The 20665-nt window shown below is 40.4% G+C and overlaps 1 protein-coding gene across 4 annotated transcripts in view; it reads left to right on the top strand.

The window, feature by feature from the left end:
- The window catches only part of IGSF10 (immunoglobulin superfamily member 10), an 86005-nt gene extending 65586 nt beyond the window's left edge, over window positions 1–20419 (top strand). For all 4 annotated transcript variants that reach the window (XM_056564971.1, XM_056564970.1, XM_056564972.1 and 1 more), the window contains 3 exons: window positions 40–5136; window positions 7223–8123; window positions 18264–20419. In XM_056564971.1, coding sequence (XP_056420946.1) covers window positions 40–5136; window positions 7223–8123; window positions 18264–20172 — 7907 coding nt within the window. In that variant the 3' untranslated portion in view covers window positions 20173–20419. The remainder of the gene's footprint in view (window positions 1–39; window positions 5137–7222; window positions 8124–18263) is intronic.
- Window positions 20420–20665: the final 246 nt, after the last annotated feature.

Here is a 20665-nt window from a genome sequence, read left to right as displayed (position 1 = left end):
ATTTAAATTAAACTAGAATACTTATTTTTGTTTTCATAGATGTGATCAAGTGCAAGAGAGATCGTTCAGGAACTCAATGCCCTCTTTGTTCCAGTCCTAGAAAGAATCAAGGAAAATCATTAAATGAAATATCATCTCAAGATCTTACATGTACTAAGCCTACTATTGAGAACATCTACAAGTTAAAAAATGTCTCCTCCCTAGAAGAAGGCAGCTTTACTACAATATCAGCCAAAGACTTTGTAGCTCCAATGGGATCACTAATTCTAAACATGACAGACCAGTCAGGGAATGAAGCAAACCTGGCCTGTAGTGTCCGAAGACCAACCAAAATGTCTCAGATCATGTTAGACAGAAAGGAAGACTACACAGTCATGAGGACTACATTTTCTTCTTTTCTGATTTGTAATATTGACTATGATCACATCCAGAAATTATGGGGAATATTAGCAATGTATAGTGATTCTCCAATGAAACTTAAACGAGAACTCTTGCTCACAAAGACACCCTTTATCAGCTACAAATACAAGCAAATAGGCACAGGAGATGATGTGTTCACAGATATTGATGCAGAGGTTCGAGCGGAACCAAACTGGCTCACGCAGGACACGATAACTTTACAACTTGATAGGACAGCTACTACTCTCAGTACATTGCATATTCGCTACTTGACAGAAATATATGTTACACTGCCCAATTCTGTTGAAACCCCCTCAAAAAATAATTGGGCTATGATCATCAAGAGCAATCAGACACAGACAGAGTATACTGCAATAATAGGAGGAACAGTGGAGATGGACTGTCAGGTTGTTGGTGAACCGGTACCAAATATCGAATGGGTACTTCCTGATGGAAGTAAAATTAGGGCACCATATATGAGTGAAGAAGGAAGGATAACAATTACAAAAAATGGAAAGTTTATATTAAAGGTAGCAGATCATTTTGACACCGGAGTTTACCATTGCATTGCTACAAACTATTTAGATGCAGATGTACTTTCATTTAGAATTACAGTGGTAAGTGGTGACGTGGAGGAAGAAGCTGTAAATGGGATTGAGCTTTCAGTCAGTAATGGGGAGGTTCTCTATCTTCCTTGTGGTTCATATGGAGTCCCCGATGCATCTGTGAACTGGATATTACCAGATCACTCTATTCTACACAAAACCTCAAATAACAAGTTTATTTTCACAAATGGCACACTAAAAATCCAAGATATAACACAGAGAGATAGAGGACACTTTATATGTTTAGCAGCTAACCAATATGGCCTTGATATGCTGACACACAAGGTGTTGGTGAAACAAAAGAAACCCAATTCTATCATTAGGAAAATACAACTGGACCAAAAAGAGGATGACAATAAAGAAGGATCAGGCAGTGAGAACACTAAAGATAACCTTCACTCTGTGAAAGGGATAGCCATTGAACGTAAAAAATACCCAAACAGACTTGTTCCTATTAAATCTGATGGGCAATGGAAAACAAACATAGCAGGGCAAAGAAGGAACAGAATAAACCATAGATATAGAGGGCAAAGGAGACAATTTACTCAAAACACAAGAAAAATTGATCCTCAACACTGGACAGAGATATTAAAAAAGACAAAACAAAATTCAATGAATAACAAACCCATAACGGAAGCCATGAAAACTGTCAAGGAAGAAAATGAGATGGAAAGCATATCTGGGGACGGAGAACAACCATCTGGTGAAGAATTACTTCCAGTAAATGAAAAGTTGTCTATAGTAACAGAAAAATACTCAAGTGTCAGCATACTAGATACAATACCATCATTGTCTTCTTATCCTAAATGGAGTACAAAAACAATACCTACAACACCAGCCAAAACAGATACTGGGGAAGACTATACAGAAACATCAGAGGCAAATGGTCATATCACAGTGAACAGTCAGGAACCAACCCTATCACAATCTTTAACCTCAGGATTAAACCCCACTATAAACAATTATAATAGTGAACAACCAACAACAGTGAGCATTTTAAACATGTCCCCATTGGCAGTATCAAAACCACCACCTACTGCAATTCTTTTGGACATCTTGCCCACAGATGCCACAGCCAGTTTTGCACCACAACTTATTCCTCTCACTCAGTATGGAAGACTTGAATCTGGTAGAAATAGTGTTGTCACTACAATAAAATCATTGACTTCAAACCCACAATCTGGTATTATAAGTCCAACAACATCTAGTAGCTACCTTCATACTACACCACAAGAAATTAAAGCCCCTTCGATAACTACACAAACTGATCCTTATTATATCACTAAGAATGATATTACAGACCCTGTCCTTTTTGAAAACGAAATACGAAAAACAACAAGGTACGACTACCCCAACACTTTTACTACATCTAGCTATTTGAACAGCCTATCTGAGAATGTGGTTACAATGCCTAAAAAGGAAACAAGATATTTCAGTAGTTCACCTCCAAATGTGATAACAGATCCAACAACATCATATGATTCGTCTACATCACCAAATAAATGTATGAGTCAAACAACCACACCTAACTATCTTTATGTAACTCCACCTCTTGAACAAATAACTGTTCCACCAACCACTTCAACTACAGGAATTCCTGTAATTTCTACAGCCCTAGAAAAAGTGATAACACCTAAACCACCAATGTCTTTACCAACTATTACAACTACTCAGTCAACCCCTGTTTTGTACACTAAACATATTACTAGGGATTACTCCCCAAGCCAGGTAGAGACAACACCTGACAATTTGCACTCCTCAACATCTAAGATTCAAACCACAAGAAGTCCACAACTTTCTGAGGTGAAAGATGGATTGGAAGACCAGACTGTTGTCAGCTTTGATTCCTCCACTAAGTCAAGTGCTAAATTGTATCTCTCGCAAACTGATGTTGGTCCCATCTACTTTCATAGCACTCAGAAAATCATCACACCAGGACTTCCAGGTGGCTCCACCATCATTACTCATCAAAAGATCCAAATACTGAAAGATGTTACCCCATTTGTGCCAACCCTAAGACGATATGGTCGCAGAAGAATCTCAGGAAGAAGGCGCATTGTAAGGCCAGATCGTATTCCGAATGTCAGAGCACATCAATTTAAATTTGGAAAACTAGAAAACGTAAATGATATGACTGAAACCACAACAGCATACACAACTGCTTCTGACATTGGTAAATATAGGCAGATTCTACATACTACAGTACCTTCAATTACAAATGCACCATTAACTATTGCACAGCCCTCTACAACAGCTCAAGCACCAGTCAAAGAAACCACCACTCTGACAACTACGCAATCTAAAAAAACTATTGATAGAGCAACTAATACCTATATTATATCACATCAGCCTGCAACAGTTAATGTTCCTAAAACAAGCAGCATAGACATGTCAGGGAAGCTCAAGGTTGGATTAAGTTATACTCAAAGTGCAACAACACCCATTCTAACAACAAAACCTGTAGTTGAAAAAAAAGAGGTGCTGGTATTTGCTTCTCCACAGCCCACAACCAAACCTATGGTAGCCTCCAAAATAATTAGGAGAAAAATTCCCTGGCACAGATTGTTTGGTAACAATCCATTTATTCAAAGAGAGATACTCAGGCAGCTCAGAAAAAATGTTCATCCAACATCTGCAATTACTTCTCGGCCCTCAACATTGAAGCTAAGTGTCACCAAAAGTCCTAGAACCACAATCCCATCAGATGAGTCTACACTTAGAAGTTTAGGGACCAAGACTAATGCGCCTTATACAAAGGAAGAGAGAACAGTAAAAGGGAACCCAAGCAGCTCTACTCTAACAATGACAAATTATCACTCGATCACTAAAATGACTTCTAGTAAAGCTCCTCGAATAAGTCTCAAAGAATCAACAACTATTATGCAACCCACCACTGTCACAGCTGAAGCAACTACTGTTTATCCAACTACTGTGACAGCAGAAGCAACTACTGTTTATCCCACCACTGTTCATAAAGTAACAAGCACAAGGTATACTTCCAACAAACCAACAACTGTAATCTATCCAACAGTCACGAGTGATAAACAAGGGCAGCTATCTCCAACCAGAGCTGCAGTACCAGCAACTGTGAAAGTTTCAACCAGTCCAAATTTTGCAGCTGCTAAAATTCAGACAACAAGTGCTAAGGCTGTAAAGACTGAAGTTAATTTTGTCAGGAGTACTGAGGACAGAGCTTTCAAAGAACATTCTCTTACCCCTAGCACAGGTTATGTCCCTATAACAGTAACCCCGATAACATCTGCAGCAGTTTACAACAGACACAGATTTGTAAAAAGAAAACGTCTCAGAAAAAAGAATTTCTTCAATAGTTCCGATCATACTCACAAATCATCAACAAACATACATTTGTCAACAAGTTCACCAGAAGATACAACCCCACTTAATACAATTGCATCAACACCAAAATACTCAGTGACTACTATTACAAGAGCACCAACAACATTGTCAAGTTCAGAAAATGATATACCTCTAAACTTGCTGACCAAACCTTTTTGGAGTAATCTGACCAAGGAGGATAAGTCATCTACGCAACCGTCACTTATAATGAATGGCATTGATACCTTAACTACACCACAACTAAAAACATCAGACATAAATGATATTGCTACATCAGACCAAGCACTAAACAAAAATACTCCATATAAGAATTCATTTGTTAAAACACATAAAACAAAAGCATTCTCAACATATAAGACAAGCCCTACAACTAGTACACATTTACCACTATCAATAACAGCTAAGGCGATCAACAGTGTAACTCTTTCAACACCTATAATGAGTCCAATAACAACCCAAACATCACGCGGATCTGAAAAAGAAAATGTTGTGACCCCTAAAACATATCAGGGAACTATGCACACAGTAGTACGTTCTTCAAATCTGAGGATACCTATACGATACAACATATCTTCCACGATAATACAAAAAACTGAAAAGAAGACAGTATCCCACAAAATTGTAGAAATCACATCAAGCAATGTTCGCTCAAAACCTCGCATTTTGGGAGGTAAAGCTGCAAGTTTTACTGTCCTTGCTAACTCAGATGCCTTCATTCCTTGTGAAGCAACTGGAGATCCAACACCCACCATATTGTGGACAAAGGTGGCATCAGGTAAGGATGATCATTACTCTGCTGAAAAATCTTTGTACATAATGGGGGTGATTTATCAAAACCTGTCCAGAGGGAAAGTTGCCCAGTTGCCCATAGAAACCAATCAGATTGCTTCTTTAATTTTTAACAAGGCCTCTGCAAAATGAAAGAAGCAATCTGATTGGTTGCTATGGGCAACTGGGCAACTTTTCCTCTGGAGAGGTTTTGATAAATCTGCCCCAATGTACTTACATATAATTAAAGTTCATCTGTCACATACATTTACTACATACAGCCATTCCTATAGCCTAACAGGGGTTAGTGTCCCCATGCCAAATTACTCTATACTATTATGCAAATCACAGGGCTGCCATCTGCAGGAGGTCCCACAGTTTTAATAACACACAGGGCCCTCCTGCAGATGGCAGCCCTGTGATTTGTCCACACAATTGTCCACACAGGTTGCAATGGGTAACTTAGCAGCTTTTCCTCTGGGCAGGTTTTGATAAATCTCCCCCTATTTAGAATAAAGACTTAAAGGGGTACTCCGGTGAAAACCTTTTTTATTTTAAATCAACTGGTGCCAGAAAGTTAAACATATTTGTAAAGTACTTCAATTAAAATATCTTAATCCTTCCAGTACTTATTAGCTGCTGAATGCTACAGAGGAAATTCCTTTCTTTTTGGAACACTGATGACATCATAAGCACAGTGCTCTCTGCTGACATCTCTGTCCATTTTAGCAACCATGCATAGCAGATGTATGCTAAGGGCAGCATGGTGGCTCAGTGGTTAGCAGTGCTGGGGCCTTGGGTTCAAATCCCACTGAGGACAACATTAAATAAAGAGTTATTATGACGTCAGCAAAGAGCACTGTGCTCGTGATGTCATCAGAGAGAATTCCAAAAAGAAAAGAATTTCCTCTGTGGTATTCAGCAGCTAATAAGTACAGGAAGGATTAAGATTTTTTAATAGAAGTAATTTACAAATCTGTTTATCTTTCTGGCACCAGTTGATTTAAAAGAAATAAGTTTTCACCAGAGTACCCCTTTAAGATTGCATAAAAAGGTGCTTGGCATGGGAACACTAACCAATGCTAGGCAATGTGTCTTATGTGGTGGTCTTATGTGGTGCATATATGTGACATATACTCTTTCATTTTTTAGAAATCATAAATTAACTAGCAAAATGTAAGCCAATTTCCATTCTCTATGTATATTCCACAATGTAAGTTTAGACTTAGAGAGTGCAAAAAGTTGCAGTTTTTGCAGACATCATATTTATTTCCCCAATCTATAGACGAGCCTTCAAGAACAATAAATATTTTTTTTGTCTCATTGATGGCTTATAAGAAGCAAAAATTTAATTTCAAGTTGTATTCCTTTTAGCCCCAAATGTACATGAAACTTCAAACTACTATTTCTACAATTGTGTATCAATAAGAACACATAGACCCTGATTTATTGTTTGCATCAAAATGGTTCATTAGTCTCTTTGGTCATGGGCTGATTTATAAAAAGTTAATAAATTGGTCCCTATGTAAAGAAAAGGCTTAGGTTTTCTGTGGCAGATGTACTTTTCTAAGTATGGTGGGGAATGGAGTCATTATGAGACAAATTGAAGGCAATGTAAAAAAGTTGCACGTCATACATTTTGTATAATTTACATGCAGCTTTTCAAACTGCCTTTTCCGATAAAAAGGACAAAAAGAAAAAGTAGCATGAAAGGCACAACTGAGGAAAAAGTGTCAATGGGATTCATAAATTGGCATAAGGCGCAAACTCAGTACTAGCTTCCCAAAAAAAAAATTACTGTAAAATTACAGATAAAAAAGTGACTTAGACTCAAGAATAAATTACCCCCAATGTATTAAAAAAAAAATTACGAATGCAAAAGACAATTGCATGTGTTTTTTTAATTGCTTTTGAAAAAAAGTAACACCACCTCACCATAAGATGCGAGTACATTTGTATGTGGCGCAGTCACACTTAGTAAACCACAGTAGTTATCTCAAGGAGAAACACGAAAAATCCATTACATTAAATAACTGAGGTCAGGTTTGAAAGTTTTCCATATTTCACACGAAAAAAATGTGCTTTCTTCCCAGGAACTTTTGTGTCGAAGACAAGAAGGGGAAACAGAATGGAAGTCTTTCCAAATGGAACACTTTCTATTTCAAGTGTGAGCATCCAAGACCGTGGGCAGTATCTTTGTGTTGCTAATAACCAGTATGGCTCAGATCGGCTGCTTGTTACACTTTCCGTTATAACATATCCTCCAAGGATTATACAGGGCAGATCAAGGGAGATTACAGTGCACTCTGGGAGTACTGTAAGTATAAAGTGCCAGGCAGAAGGCCGACCTTTTCCTACCATCACCTGGATACTAGCCAACGAGACCATTGCATCTGAAAAATCTGAGGACAATCATAAAGTTTTTGTTCTACCTGACGGGACTCTTACTATTAGAGAAGTAACTATTAATGATCGAGGAATTTATAAATGTTTTGCTACTAACATAGCTGGAACAGATACATTAACAGTAAAAGTTCAAGTTATTGCTGCCCCTCCTACTATTTTGGAAGACAAAAGACAAACTGTATTAGCACTTCCAGGAGAGAATGTAAAGCTTCATTGCACAGCAAAAGGAAATCCTCAACCAAGTGTTCATTGGGTAGCATTTGATGGTATAAAGGTGAAACCATTACATTATGTAAATGCAAAGCTGTTCCTATTTTCCAATGGAACCTTATTCATAAGGCATGCCGCATCCTCCGACAATGGAAACTATGAGTGTATAGCAACCAGCTCTACCGGCTCCGAAAGGAGAGTCGTCACTCTCAGGGTTGAGCAAAAGGATGTTGTACCAAACATAATCCATGCATCTCCAAAAGACACAGAAATAAGTTTTGGTGAGAAGTTGATGCTAAATTGCAGCGCAACTGGAGAACCAAAGCCAAGAATAATATGGAGGCTGCCATCAAAAGCTGTGGTAGATCAATGGCACAGGTGAGAATATATATTTATATTGCTGATATTGCTTGCTCACACTGCCCTAAACTGGGACACTAAAGAGGGGGCTGCACAAATAATGGTGTTCTGGAGATCCTCCAGGGCACAGCCTGTGTAGTATCCAGACTGATAAAGGAACCTTGAGGTTCCCTGCAGGGACAATAATATGCATGAGGCAGGGTATGGTGCAGGTCTGTAGCACCTTTTTTTATGCTTGGGGAACTTTTATTACTTCAGGGTTTTAATAATTGGGTTCTGTTTTGCAGTATAGCATAATCTCTAGAGTTTACCCATTGCATTATATACTATAAGTTAATGATGGTAAATGGACCAATGCGTTGCTATAGTATGCATTGCCACAGACCCTTTATTTGCACCTGGGACTGCATTATTTTGTCCAAGTCCCTCTGTTGTTTGGTCTTTCTGTATACAGGATTTTAATTGTGTGAGACATTACTTATCGTAATTGCTGCAATGAATCTGTGCTATGGCGGGAAAGCAGTTCTGCGCAGTATTCTACCGAAATAATTAACATGTTCATTCTTTTGGTGGAGTCCGGAATCTGAAACTCAGCACTGTACATAGTGCAGCAGAATGCCATTGAAGACAATATAACACTGCATCATCGGAATCTCTGCCTAGAATTTCTGTGGGAAGATATTCTGTAGTGTGTATGGGCCCTTATTTTCATCCCCTCTATTTCTATTTTTTGTATTGCTATATCTTGTATGGGGTATTAGCCTATGCACTCTGATTTACTATTTAGGTGTGCCAAAATTTTTCAAATTTGTATGTTGTCTGGACTGATAGCAATTTGGGGGGGGGGGGGGGGGGGCATGATTTTCAAGTGCAGGATAAAGCCAAATATGATGATAACTTTACTAGGGTTGAGCGGCATAGGCCATATTCGAATTTGCGATATTTTGTGAATATATGGGCGAATATTCATCATATATTCGCTAAATTCGCATATTCGTAATATTTGCGTTTTTTTTCGCATAGGTGAAAATTCGCATAAGTGAAAATTTGCATATGTGAAAATTTATGAACTTTATATGTATGTTGCTAATCTCAGACAACTGTATTTGCATCATTCTCATTGGCCCACAAGCTAAAAAAAAAAGGGAGGAATCAATATTCGCGAATATTCGCATATGCAAATATTCGGATATGCAAATATTCGCCCGGAGGTCTCACACAGTAGTATTAGAGCTTTCTTTAGACCACACAAGCCGCACGCTGAGTCCACACAATGGACACCAGAGATCGGGAGTGTATCATCTCTCGGGAGTTTCCATATTAGGGAAGCGGAACTGCCATCTACTTCATTGGTCTTTGTATCTGTCACCTGTTGCTTGATTCCCAATAGGAGTCTATAGTGGGTTGTGATACGTCTGACTTCTGTGCTATATCAGCTATTAACCCTATTTGGTACCCGTGGACTATTTGAACCAGGGCTCCAGTAGTACCGGTAATTCAGGATTGTGTATCCTAATAGTACATCACTCAGTCATCTTGAGTACATACAACTCTATGTGAAGTTTCTATTTGGGCAAGGAACGTATTGCCACACCTATTGAAAGTAAAATCAAGGATTCTCATTCCTATATCTGTGGCCTATGTGGATGAATTCATCTAATTTATCTGCAGTGTCTATTTTTGACTCAGCATCATCGTGCAGCTATTACGTGTTATTTATGTATTATATGTGCCTCACTATCTTTGGTATTTAGATATTTTTGTAATTATATATGTGGTGTTTTGTTTATTGATCAGTATATACAAAGGTATGTTGACTGCTCCTCCGAGCCCTGATGAACCCCAAATTACAAGTTAGGGTGAAACGCGTAGGTTATAAGGAGTAAGAGTTTAGACATATTGTGTCATTTTTTATTGTCTACTTTTCTATGTTTGGTATTCTTGGTTTTGTACATCATTTATATCCCTTGTCCCTGTCCACACGTATTCTAGTCAGGGCAAGGGGTTAGACTAGGCAGGGTCGGTTAGGTCAGGTTATTCACCTGTATCCTATACCCCACCCTGGATTCATTGTCTTTCATTCTGTAATATATATATATGATGCAACCTTTCTGAGCACTTTATTGTGAGGCAATGTCTTTTTATTGCAACCTTTAATAAAAATAAACATTTTAGCTCATTGTGTATATATTTGTGGCCTCATTGGTACATTTAAGTGGATTGATAGACCACACCAGCTGGAAGCAGAGATGGATGATCACTGTGATGTGTACTGTGGAAAAAAAAAAGCGAATATTCGTAATTTCAAATATATAGTGCTATATTCGCGAATATTCACGAATTCAAATTGCGAATATTCACGAGCAACACTAAACTTTACTAAATTCACAGTTCTTTTACAGGAAACAGCATAATTTTCTTTATAGGAGGCATTGTTCTTCAGTCACAAGCCTGCCTATACATTTGTTGAAGCAGGGTAACCCACAATAATGGTGTATCCTAAGGTGCCTTGAGTAGGCCCATTTTACTTGATTTTATTGTTAGTCCATTGCCTTTCTCTAGTTCAGGTAGTAACTGTTTGTCTCTCAGCTTTTACAGAAAGTAATTACTGCTAAGCTTAGAGATGGGAAGATAGATACACTGGACTACTGCCAGTGCTGATAGTGCTGATAGAGATCATAGTGGAGCTCAGAGGTGGCATCTAATATTCAAGTGTCTCCCTGGTAACATTTCTGCAATTATTAGGGTGCAATCCGTAGACTATTTCTCCTCAGTTAATTATTAGAATAAGACTAGTAATGCATATACTGTACCTCAGAAAGAATTTCATAGCAAGTACATACTTCACCCCCAAGCTGGTTCAAAAATCCTAGCAGGAGCTGTACATATTCAAGGCTATCTTCAGCTATCCTCCTTTGACACACTCCTCCTCACTTGGAGAGGCGAACCAGCAGGTCTCTTAGCAGCAAGGTTCCCTCAAAACATCTGCTCACTAGAGAGGCTAACTCAGCCTCTCTCAGTACAGAGGCTAGAACAGTGCAAGCTCCTTCCATCTCTCACCACCTTCTCACCACTGACAAGCTGGTAAAGAGGAACAAGTGACCCTTTTACTATGATCAATGGTAATCTCAGCAGTGAGACATCTAGCTCTTTTAGAGATGAGCAAATTTTTGAAAAATTAAATTCGGCCAATTCGCTGAATTTTCCCCAAAAATTTGGTTTGGTCCGAATTTATTTTGCGGTGAATCTATATTAAATATGGCTATTTCTGTCAAACTGACACCATAAATAGGGGTGCAGAGCACTTTGCCTTGCTGTAACACACACAAGGTATGTGCTGGGTTAGTGAAATAATACTGTTATTCAGTATGACATGTAGTTTAGAGGTGTTGATATTAGAATCACTGTCGCAGAGTGGCACAATAACAGAGCCTGGAGGTGGCATCAGTATGAGGAGACCATATAGTGGCTGAATGACACAGCAAGGAGGTGGCGGCAGCATGAGGAGACCATATAGTGCCTAAATGGCACAGCCTGGAGTTGGCTGAAGCATGAGGAGAAAATATAGTGGCTAAATAACACAGCGTGGAGGTGGCGGCAGCATGAGGAGACCATATAGTGGCTGAATGACACAGCCTGGAGTTGGCAGCAGCATGAGGAGTCCATATAGTGGCTATATGACACAGCCTGGAGGTGGTGGAAGCATGAAGAGACCATATAGTTGCAGAATGAGACAGCCTGGAGGTGGCAGCAGCATGAGGAGAACATATGGTTGCAGAATGAGACAGCCTGGAGGTGGCAGCAGCATGAGGAGAACATATGGTGGCAGTATGAGACAGCCTGGAGGTGGCATCAGCATGAGGAGAACATATGGTGGCAGTATGAGACAGCCTGGAGCTGGCAGCAGCATGAGGACAACATATGGTGGCAGTATGAGACAGCCTGGAGCTGGCATCAGCATGAGGAGAACATATGGTGGCAGAATGAGTGTAAGACTCACGGCAGTAGGCTGTGGCACTCAGGGGAGTAGTGGATCCATTGGACCTGTGTGGTAGATGACGTGGGCTGTGCCAGGGAGCAGAGTCTAAGGTGCCACTGGTTTTCACCAGAGCCTGCTGCAAAGTTGGATGGCTTTGTTGCGGCCGGCGGCACCCAGGTCACTACCCCTGGAGGCACAGGAGGAATATGGCAACTTGTGGTATGGATAGCAGAAGGGCAGGTGGTACAGATGCATGGACAGGAACGTGGCAGGAGGTCAAAGGCAGGTGGCACAGGAGCAAGGTCAGGTCCCGGAATAGAGGGGTCTGGAACACGGCAAGGCAAGACACAGAATAGCTAGTGCAAACAAAGATCCAGCAGGGGTTAGAAAGACGTGCAGATACTTATGGAAAAGGTGCAGGTGTAAGTGATAATCACGAGCGCACTGGCCCTTTAAATCTAAGAGTTCCAGTGCGGGCGTCTAGGAGGTGCTGCAAGAGGACTGGAGGGACTGGCTGAGATTCTGATGCGGGCGCGTCCCGTGATGTGAATCCCAGCCCCGCCAGCAGATGAAGACAGAGCAGGGATGCACTCACAGCCAGTGTGTCTGGCCAGAGCGTAGAATGTAAGAATGAGACATCCTGGTGGTGGCATCAGCAACATCAGGAGTTCTGAATGTGACCTGGTGACATAGTGGGGTGGTGGGTGGCAATACCAGTACCTGGTGACGAAAGTGGGTGAAAAAAGAAGAACTTGGCATCAGATGTTTGGCATCAGGCGGGTGGCAGGATCAGAATAGTAGCTGAGGCCGGTTGGCAGAAGAAAATGGTCTCTTTTGTAAAAGTCTTAGTGTGAACAAGAAACTACTGAGGATATGCATTACGCAAAACTTAACTTTTAATAATATTCTTAGGATAAAATATATGTACCCATTTTTTTTTTAATCGGACAAAAGGAAAGGTGTGCAAAAAACAACATGTGCCACCTACACCACCAAGTATTGATGTGATGCAAAGACCTATAAAAGGTGGAAGGGAGCAACGTATGGTTTATTGTAACCGGTGGGGGTAAAAACTTCCCCTGTAAGGCTATACTCTCACATTATTAATTCCCTTCTTGGGAAGTGTTACTCGCACTAAAAAGGGCCGACCCCACACAGGAAACTCTCCCTATTTCCACCTGCAAACACTGCCATTTCCCAGGGTTTTTAGGTGGAAATAGGGAGAAATTCCTGTGTGGGGCGGCCCTTTTTAAGATGAGTGAAACTCTCCTCGAAAAGGTGAAAGGGAACAACGTATTTACCATTGTAGCAGGTGGGAGTAAAAACTTCCCCTGCAAGGCCCTAATCTCGCTCTATTAATTCCCTTCTTGGCAAGTGTTACTCGCCCTAAAAAGAGCAGCCCAACACAGAAAACTCTCCCTATTTCTACCTGTAAACACTGCCATTTCCCAGGGTTTGTAGGTGGAAGCAGGGAGAATTTCCTGTTTGGGGCCGCCCTTTTTAGGATGTGTAACACTTGCCAAGAAGGGAAATAATAATGCGAGAGTAGGGCCTTACAGCAGAAGTTTTTACCCTCTCCGGTTACAGTGGACCATACGTTGTTCCCTTCCACCTTTTAGAGGTCTTTGCATCACATCAATACTTGGTGGTGTAGGTGGCACATGGTGTTTTTTTGTTTCCTTTTGTTTGATTTAAAAAACATTTTTGGTACCTATATTTTATCCTAAGAAAAGCTAAGTTTTAGCTAATGCATATCCTCAATACTTATTTGTGGTCTTATGCCGAGGAATGTCTGTAACTGGGGAGCAGCACCTTAAATATGTTTTGCACTATCCATATTTGTAAAGTTTTGGTGTGGCACCATGGTCAATCTACTCTGATGCATCAGACATTGGTGGCTGGAAATCCTGGCTGATCCATGCCTGATTCAGCTTCATAAAGGTCAATCTCTCCACATTTTTCATATACAGACGAGTTCTCCTTGGGGTCACTATGGCCCCCGCCACACTAAACAACCGCTCTGATGGCACACTACTGGCCATCCATGACATCTTTTCCAGGGCAAACTCTGCTAGTTGTGGCCACAAATCAAGTTTAACTGCCCAGAAGTCCAGTGGATCTTCAAGGTGTGTTGGCATGGTCATGTCAAGGTATGCCACCACCTGCTGGTTCAGGTCCTGCTCCAGGTCTACCTGCTGCTGATGAGTTGCTTCACTATGCGGGGGAAGAAAGCTACTCATCAGCGACTGTAGACTCAGGCTGCTGCTGATGGAGCTTGTACTGCTCCTGCCACCCAGCAACCATGGCAGTGGAAGGTGAGCGCAGAGGGCTCGGTGATGGCTTTTCTCTGTTCGTATAGTCGGTCCAACATATGGAGGGTGGAGTTCCAACGTGTCGCAACATCTGAAGTGCATGCAGTTTCCTTCCCATTGTTAGGATGCCTTGCATATGGGGGGAACAGTTCAGGAACCGCTTGGCAACCAGATTGAACATATGTGCCATGCAGGGCGCATGGCTCAGGCTTCCTTGTCGCAGCACAGACAATATGTTCTTCCCATTGTTGGTCATCATGGTTCCCATTTCCAGTTTTCGTGGAGTAAGCCGTGATTCAATTTCTTGATGAATTACTTTTAGCAGTTCGTTCCCTGTGTGACTCCGTTCGCCAAGGCAAACCATGTGAAGGACAGCGTGACACCGCCGTGCCCTGCACACATGGTATGCTGGAGGGGCAATGAGACTTGTCCGTGCAGTGGAGGCTGTGGACATGGTGGAGGATGAAAATGCAGAGTCACACACTGTCACAGGACCAACGGCTGTTGTGGCTGTGTAGAAACCTCATTCCTACGGATGCTTGATGAAAAACTGCCACACCGCCGAGTAGCAGATTTTCCCACCAACAGTCCACACTGATTGACTGCTACTGCCACCAACTCCAGGAACCCCTCGTTTGGCTCCAGACTATCCACTTCTGCCACCATGCTGACTGCCAACCATGCTACCACCTTGCTGGCTCAGCTGCTGCCTCACAGACAACCTGCAGCCCTCTTCTCCTGATGATGATGATCATCATCGAGTTGTGTCTGCACGTCACTGATTTCCTCCTCAGGTTCCTCAACAGTGTCTGCTTCCGGAGCCTAAACGCCCTCGCAACACCACCTCCCATGTCACTCTCCTCATCACTACTTGCCCACCTAGCGGAGGAAGCGGCGGATGTCTCCTCTACTTCTTGGCTGGGCAGTAGCTGCTGACTGTCCTCTAGTAGATCGTCTTCACTAAATAGTGAAGCTGAACCCACAGCATAAGATACTTCTGTGGGGGAGGGTACAGCATAGGACAGAGGCAATGGGAGGACAGGGACTGCTCCCGGGCCATGCCAACTGAGGGTTGTGTCTGAGGAACCCACTGACTGTTGACTGGGGGTGTCAGATGTCACTTGTGATGAAGGTGATGACCATGTTAACCAATCGATGACGGCAGATGGGTTGCTGGTCGAGACACAACCGCTAGCTGATACCGGGAGCTCAGGTCTCTTGCTGCAACTCCTGCTGCCACTCGCCCCTAGTCTGCTGTGACCTCTGCCTGTTGAATTTAGTCCTCTTTCACCCCTCTGTGCACCTCCTGCCTGACATACTTATTGAGTATATAGGGGAGTACAATATGCTCCACTACGCTTAAAACAGTATTTGTCTACATCACCAGCAGGTGTGTACTTTTGGCTGTCCTTTCACATTATCTAGGCCCTTAAGACTTTAACAGGAACAAAATGGTACACCACTTAGATGTACGTATGTGGTATGCACTTATGAGGGGAGTACAATGTGCTCTAGTATGCTTAAAACAGTATTTGTCTACAACAACAGCAGGTGTGTACTTTTGCCTTGCCTTTCACAGTAACTAGTCCCTTGAGACTTTAACAGGAACAAAATGGTACACCATTTAGATGACACACAGGTTACACTTAATAGAGGACAATACGCTATTAGTGCTCTGCTCAGCCTAACTGGCTGGCTACTATTAGCTTTTCAGTTGTTGCACACACCAGTACTGCAGCACACAGTCGCTGTGTAGTACACCCAAAATTTCACTTTCTCTCTCAATTTCACTCCCTTCCCTAACAGTGCTTCTAGACTGGATTTGGGCTTGAAGTGAATCGCTGCTGTAAAAAAAAGCTTTTCTGTGCAACACACACTGCTCTCTATCCCTCTCTCTCTCTGCAGTAGAACACTGATGTGAGTGGCTGCAAGATGGCTGCCGATTATATAGGGCTGTGACATCACAGGGATGGCTGGCTGCTGATAGGCTGCATGCTGCATGTGATTCAGGGTCATCCTGCCGACCCTTGTTCCTGCCTTCCCAGGATTCCTTGCCCCATGTCCTCACATGTGGATCCGCCATTTTTGATGCCCGGCCCCTGGAGCCTTGAGTGCACTAAATGGAGTTTAATGAAGCAATTTGCAAAATTGAATCATGGCGATATTCATATTTGTTACGAATCAATTTTTTACTGAAATTCGTAACGAATTCGGATTCATCAGATTTGATTCGCTCATCCCTAAACACTTTATTTAGCACTTATTCTGTGGACAGATGATAAATATTGTTAGTAGGATAAAATCTTTCCTGAGACATGAGACTTTCTGGGAACGCACTTAGCAGATTTTGCACAGGGACCTATTCCTTTTAATTTTTGCAGCTACCTTTGCCCTTCCTGAATGACATTTTCTCTGTTCCAGTCTTTTAAACTTTCTCCCTGGATTGCTACAATATTTACTTGTCTTCTAATCCTCTACATTTCCTTCTTCTGGATTCAAGTGAAGAAACATAAACTTATTATGTGTTCTTTCCTGCGTGAAAGATGTCTTTGTAGCGTTAAAAGAATTTATGATTAAAAGTTTCCACGTATCCACATTTGAGAGCTTCATATATTTGAAGAGTATTCTGTGTAGGAAGTGATTTTCCCTTCTACCTATGCTAAAATTGGTATGGGCTACAATTTTTAGAATCAGTAGGCCAATCTTTAACACAAATCTGCCATTAACTTGACTACTAGGACCCTAACTGTCCTGCAGCAGCATCAGGCTTGTCCATGAGTCATGGACAAGAGATAACTCATGGACAAGGCTGCATGAGCAGACAGACCAATCACCTCCCACCACCACAAGAGAGGGACAACCCCCCCCCTTCCCCTGAGAGGATTTCTAATACTGTGAGTTAATGAAAAGAGGTATTTTTATAATAAATATAGATGATAGAGGCCTAAAAATTGTATGAACATGATCAGGATTAGGTACTGAGTAACATATTTTTTGTGGGATCTGAATGGTATGCTTTATTGCTTTATCTAGTTATATAAAAGTGGTGTTACTTCTACATATATAAAAACTATAGGATAGAGTGTACATTTTTTGTATCTTATTAATCCCATCATGAATTTCTCCTACATATTTGATCTATAAGTGGCATATGTAATACATGCATTGATGTAAAAAAGATTAAGCTAGCCTCCAAAAATTTATGATGACACCCTCTTTGGCTCCCATGCCATGTTCACCTCTCCCATGACCCATCCCCCTCTATTTAATTGTGTAGTTAAGACAAGAAAATAACAACATCCAATCAAACATCCATATTTTTCTTGATTGTTATCCATAGAATATGATAGAGGACTAAAGGCCATATTGACATGAAACATGTTAGTTATGAAATCTTATTGTTTTCTTTGTATTCTTATAAAGATTAAATGATTTTTGGATTTTAATTTTGTTTACATTGGACCATTCTTGTATTTGATACTTGCTTTTGAGTTTACTATATCTTTGTATCCATTAGAAGTTGGCTTGATAACCTTTCCAATTTGTTTGTGTAGTTTTGTGTAGTATAGTTTAAGTTGTACAGCTGACTATAATGTCAGAGCCAAGGTTATTGAAGTACCAAAGTGCCTTATATGTATTAGTATATATTAACCTAAAGAATAGTAATCTAGGCATCGGTCATTGTTATTCTTTATGACAGCATGGAGTTGTCTTGACATCTACATTTGTGGGTTGGCATGAATTGTTTTCCACAGACGTCAAGTCAAATAGCAAATTTAGTTATGATCCATACCAAATATTGTATGTTCTATTTATTCATGAAAAATATGTACAGTAGTAAATCTTTTTTTTTATTTTTTTATTCAGAATGGGAAGTCGAATACAAGTATATCCAAATGGTTCATTGGCTGTACTATCTGTAAATGAAAAAGATGCCGGAGACTACTTGTGTGTGGCAAGAAATAAACTGGGAGATGATGTCATCCTGATGAAGGTCAGCATAAGCATGAAACCAGCTAAAATAGTCCAAAAACAATACCTGAGGAAGCAAGTCCCATTTGGGAAAGATTTCAAAGTTGATTGCAAGGCCTTGGGATCTCCGATGCCAGAGATTTCATGGAGTTTACCAGATGGCACAATGATAAACAACATTCTTCAAGCTGATGACAGTGGTAGAAGAACACGAAGATATATTCTCTTTGACAATGGTACATTGTACCTCAATAAAGTAGGAATGTCTGAAGATGGGGACTACACATGCTATGCTGAAAACACATTGGGAAGAGATGAAATGAAAGTGCATATCAGTGTTGTGGCAGCTGCTCCTCGTATTAAACTAAATCCAAACACAAAGTTTGAAGCACGAGCTGGGTCTAGGATAGTTCTAGATTGTCAAGCCATTGGAGAACCAAAGCCAAAGATATTCTGGCTGCTTCCATCAAGTGATATGATTGCAACTTCCCATGACAGATATACATTGCATGAAAATGGGTCTTTGACTATCAACCAAGTGAAACTATTAGATGCCGGAGAATACATGTGTGTGGCACGCAATCCAGCAGGAGACGACACAAGACTTCTCAGGTTGGATGTTCTTTCAACTCCCCTCATTATTAATGGCTTATATACAAATAAGACTATAATTAAAGATTCTGCTTTAAAACACTCTAGAAAATTGATCCACTGTAGTGCAGAAGGGACACCTCCTGTTCAAATAATGTGGATCATGCCTGACAACATATATCTTACCGCACCATACCAGGGCAGCAGGATTGTGGTGCACAACAATGGAACTTTAGAAATCCGAAATGTTAGACCCTCAGATTCAGCTGAATTTACCTGTGTTGCTCGTAATGATGGAGGCGAAAGTATGTTGGTAGTTCAGTTAGAAGTTCATGACATCCTTCGAAGACCTATATTTAAAAATCCATTCAATGAGCGGATCATTACTAAACCAGGCAAAATGGCAATACTTAATTGCTTTGCGGATGGAAATCCACTTCCAGAAATAACATGGCTTTTACCAAATGGTACCAGATTTGTAAATGGGCCGTTGTTTTCCAAATATCATGCAGGAACCAATGGAACCTTCATCATTTACAGCCCTAACAAGGATGATGCAGGAAAATATAGGTGTGCAGCTAGAAATAAGGTGGGCTACATTGAAAAGCTTATTATTTTGGACGTAGGTCAGAAACCTAATATTCTGACACATCCAAGGGGGCCAATAAAGAACATTATTGGTGAGACTCTATCTTTGCATTGCCTTTCTGATGGAGTACCAAGGCCTAGTGTGGCATGGACCCTTCCAAGTGGATACATAATAGATAGACCTCAGGTCAATGGGAAATACTCATTATATGAGAATGGTTCATTGGTCATTGAAGACACAACCATACATGATCGTGGAAACTATTTGTGCAAGGCTAAAAATAATGCAGGAGAGGCAGCTATAAGTGTCACTGTGATGATCGTGGCCTATCCTCCACGGATTACAAATAAACCTCCACACAATATTCACACAAGAGTGGGATCAGCTGTGCATCTCAACTGCATGGCCATAGGAATACCAAAACCAGAGATATCTTGGGAGTTACCAGACTTATCAATATTGACAACAGGAAGTAAAGGACGACCTATGGGGACAGAGCTTCTTCATCCACAAGGAACATTAGTTGTGCAAAATCCAAGAACTTCAGACTCGGGAATGTACAGGTGCATTGCAAAGAATTCGCTGGGAACAGATAGCAGCACAACATATTTAAAAGTCATGTAAACAATGAGACATATATGCTACAGTATAAGAGTTTAGAGCGAAAGACCAGAGTTTTTTCTATTGTACCATATATGGATTTTTATAAGCAATTATGTCATAAAGGGAACTTTTCTTCAAGGCACCTCCCTGCAAGCTCCTTACAATAATTAAACTGTGAACAGAAATTGCATTATATATACAGTATATATATTAAAAAATATATATATTTTTATTCAGAATTATAAGCTGGACAATAATTTTTCTGTTATATTTCTTTGGCGGTAACTTTTTAAGATCACTTCACCAATAAAATAGAAAACTACTATATATAAAAAAAGGAATATATATATATATATATATATATATATATATATATATATATATATATATATTTTTTTTTTTTTTTTTTTTTTTTTTTTATACTAACTTTGTATATACTATTTTGTAATTCTGTATGAAGGAAAAGATCATTGTTTGGTTAATAACACAGTCACATGAATAAGTTTGTAAATAT

The sequence above is a fragment of the Hyla sarda genome, chromosome 3 (genome assembly GCF_029499605.1).
Source record: "Hyla sarda isolate aHylSar1 chromosome 3, aHylSar1.hap1, whole genome shotgun sequence".
Lineage (NCBI taxonomy): Eukaryota > Metazoa > Chordata > Amphibia > Anura > Hylidae > Hyla > Hyla sarda.
Note: the sequence above shows the minus strand (reverse complement) of the source record. Positions and strands in the feature narration are given on the sequence as shown.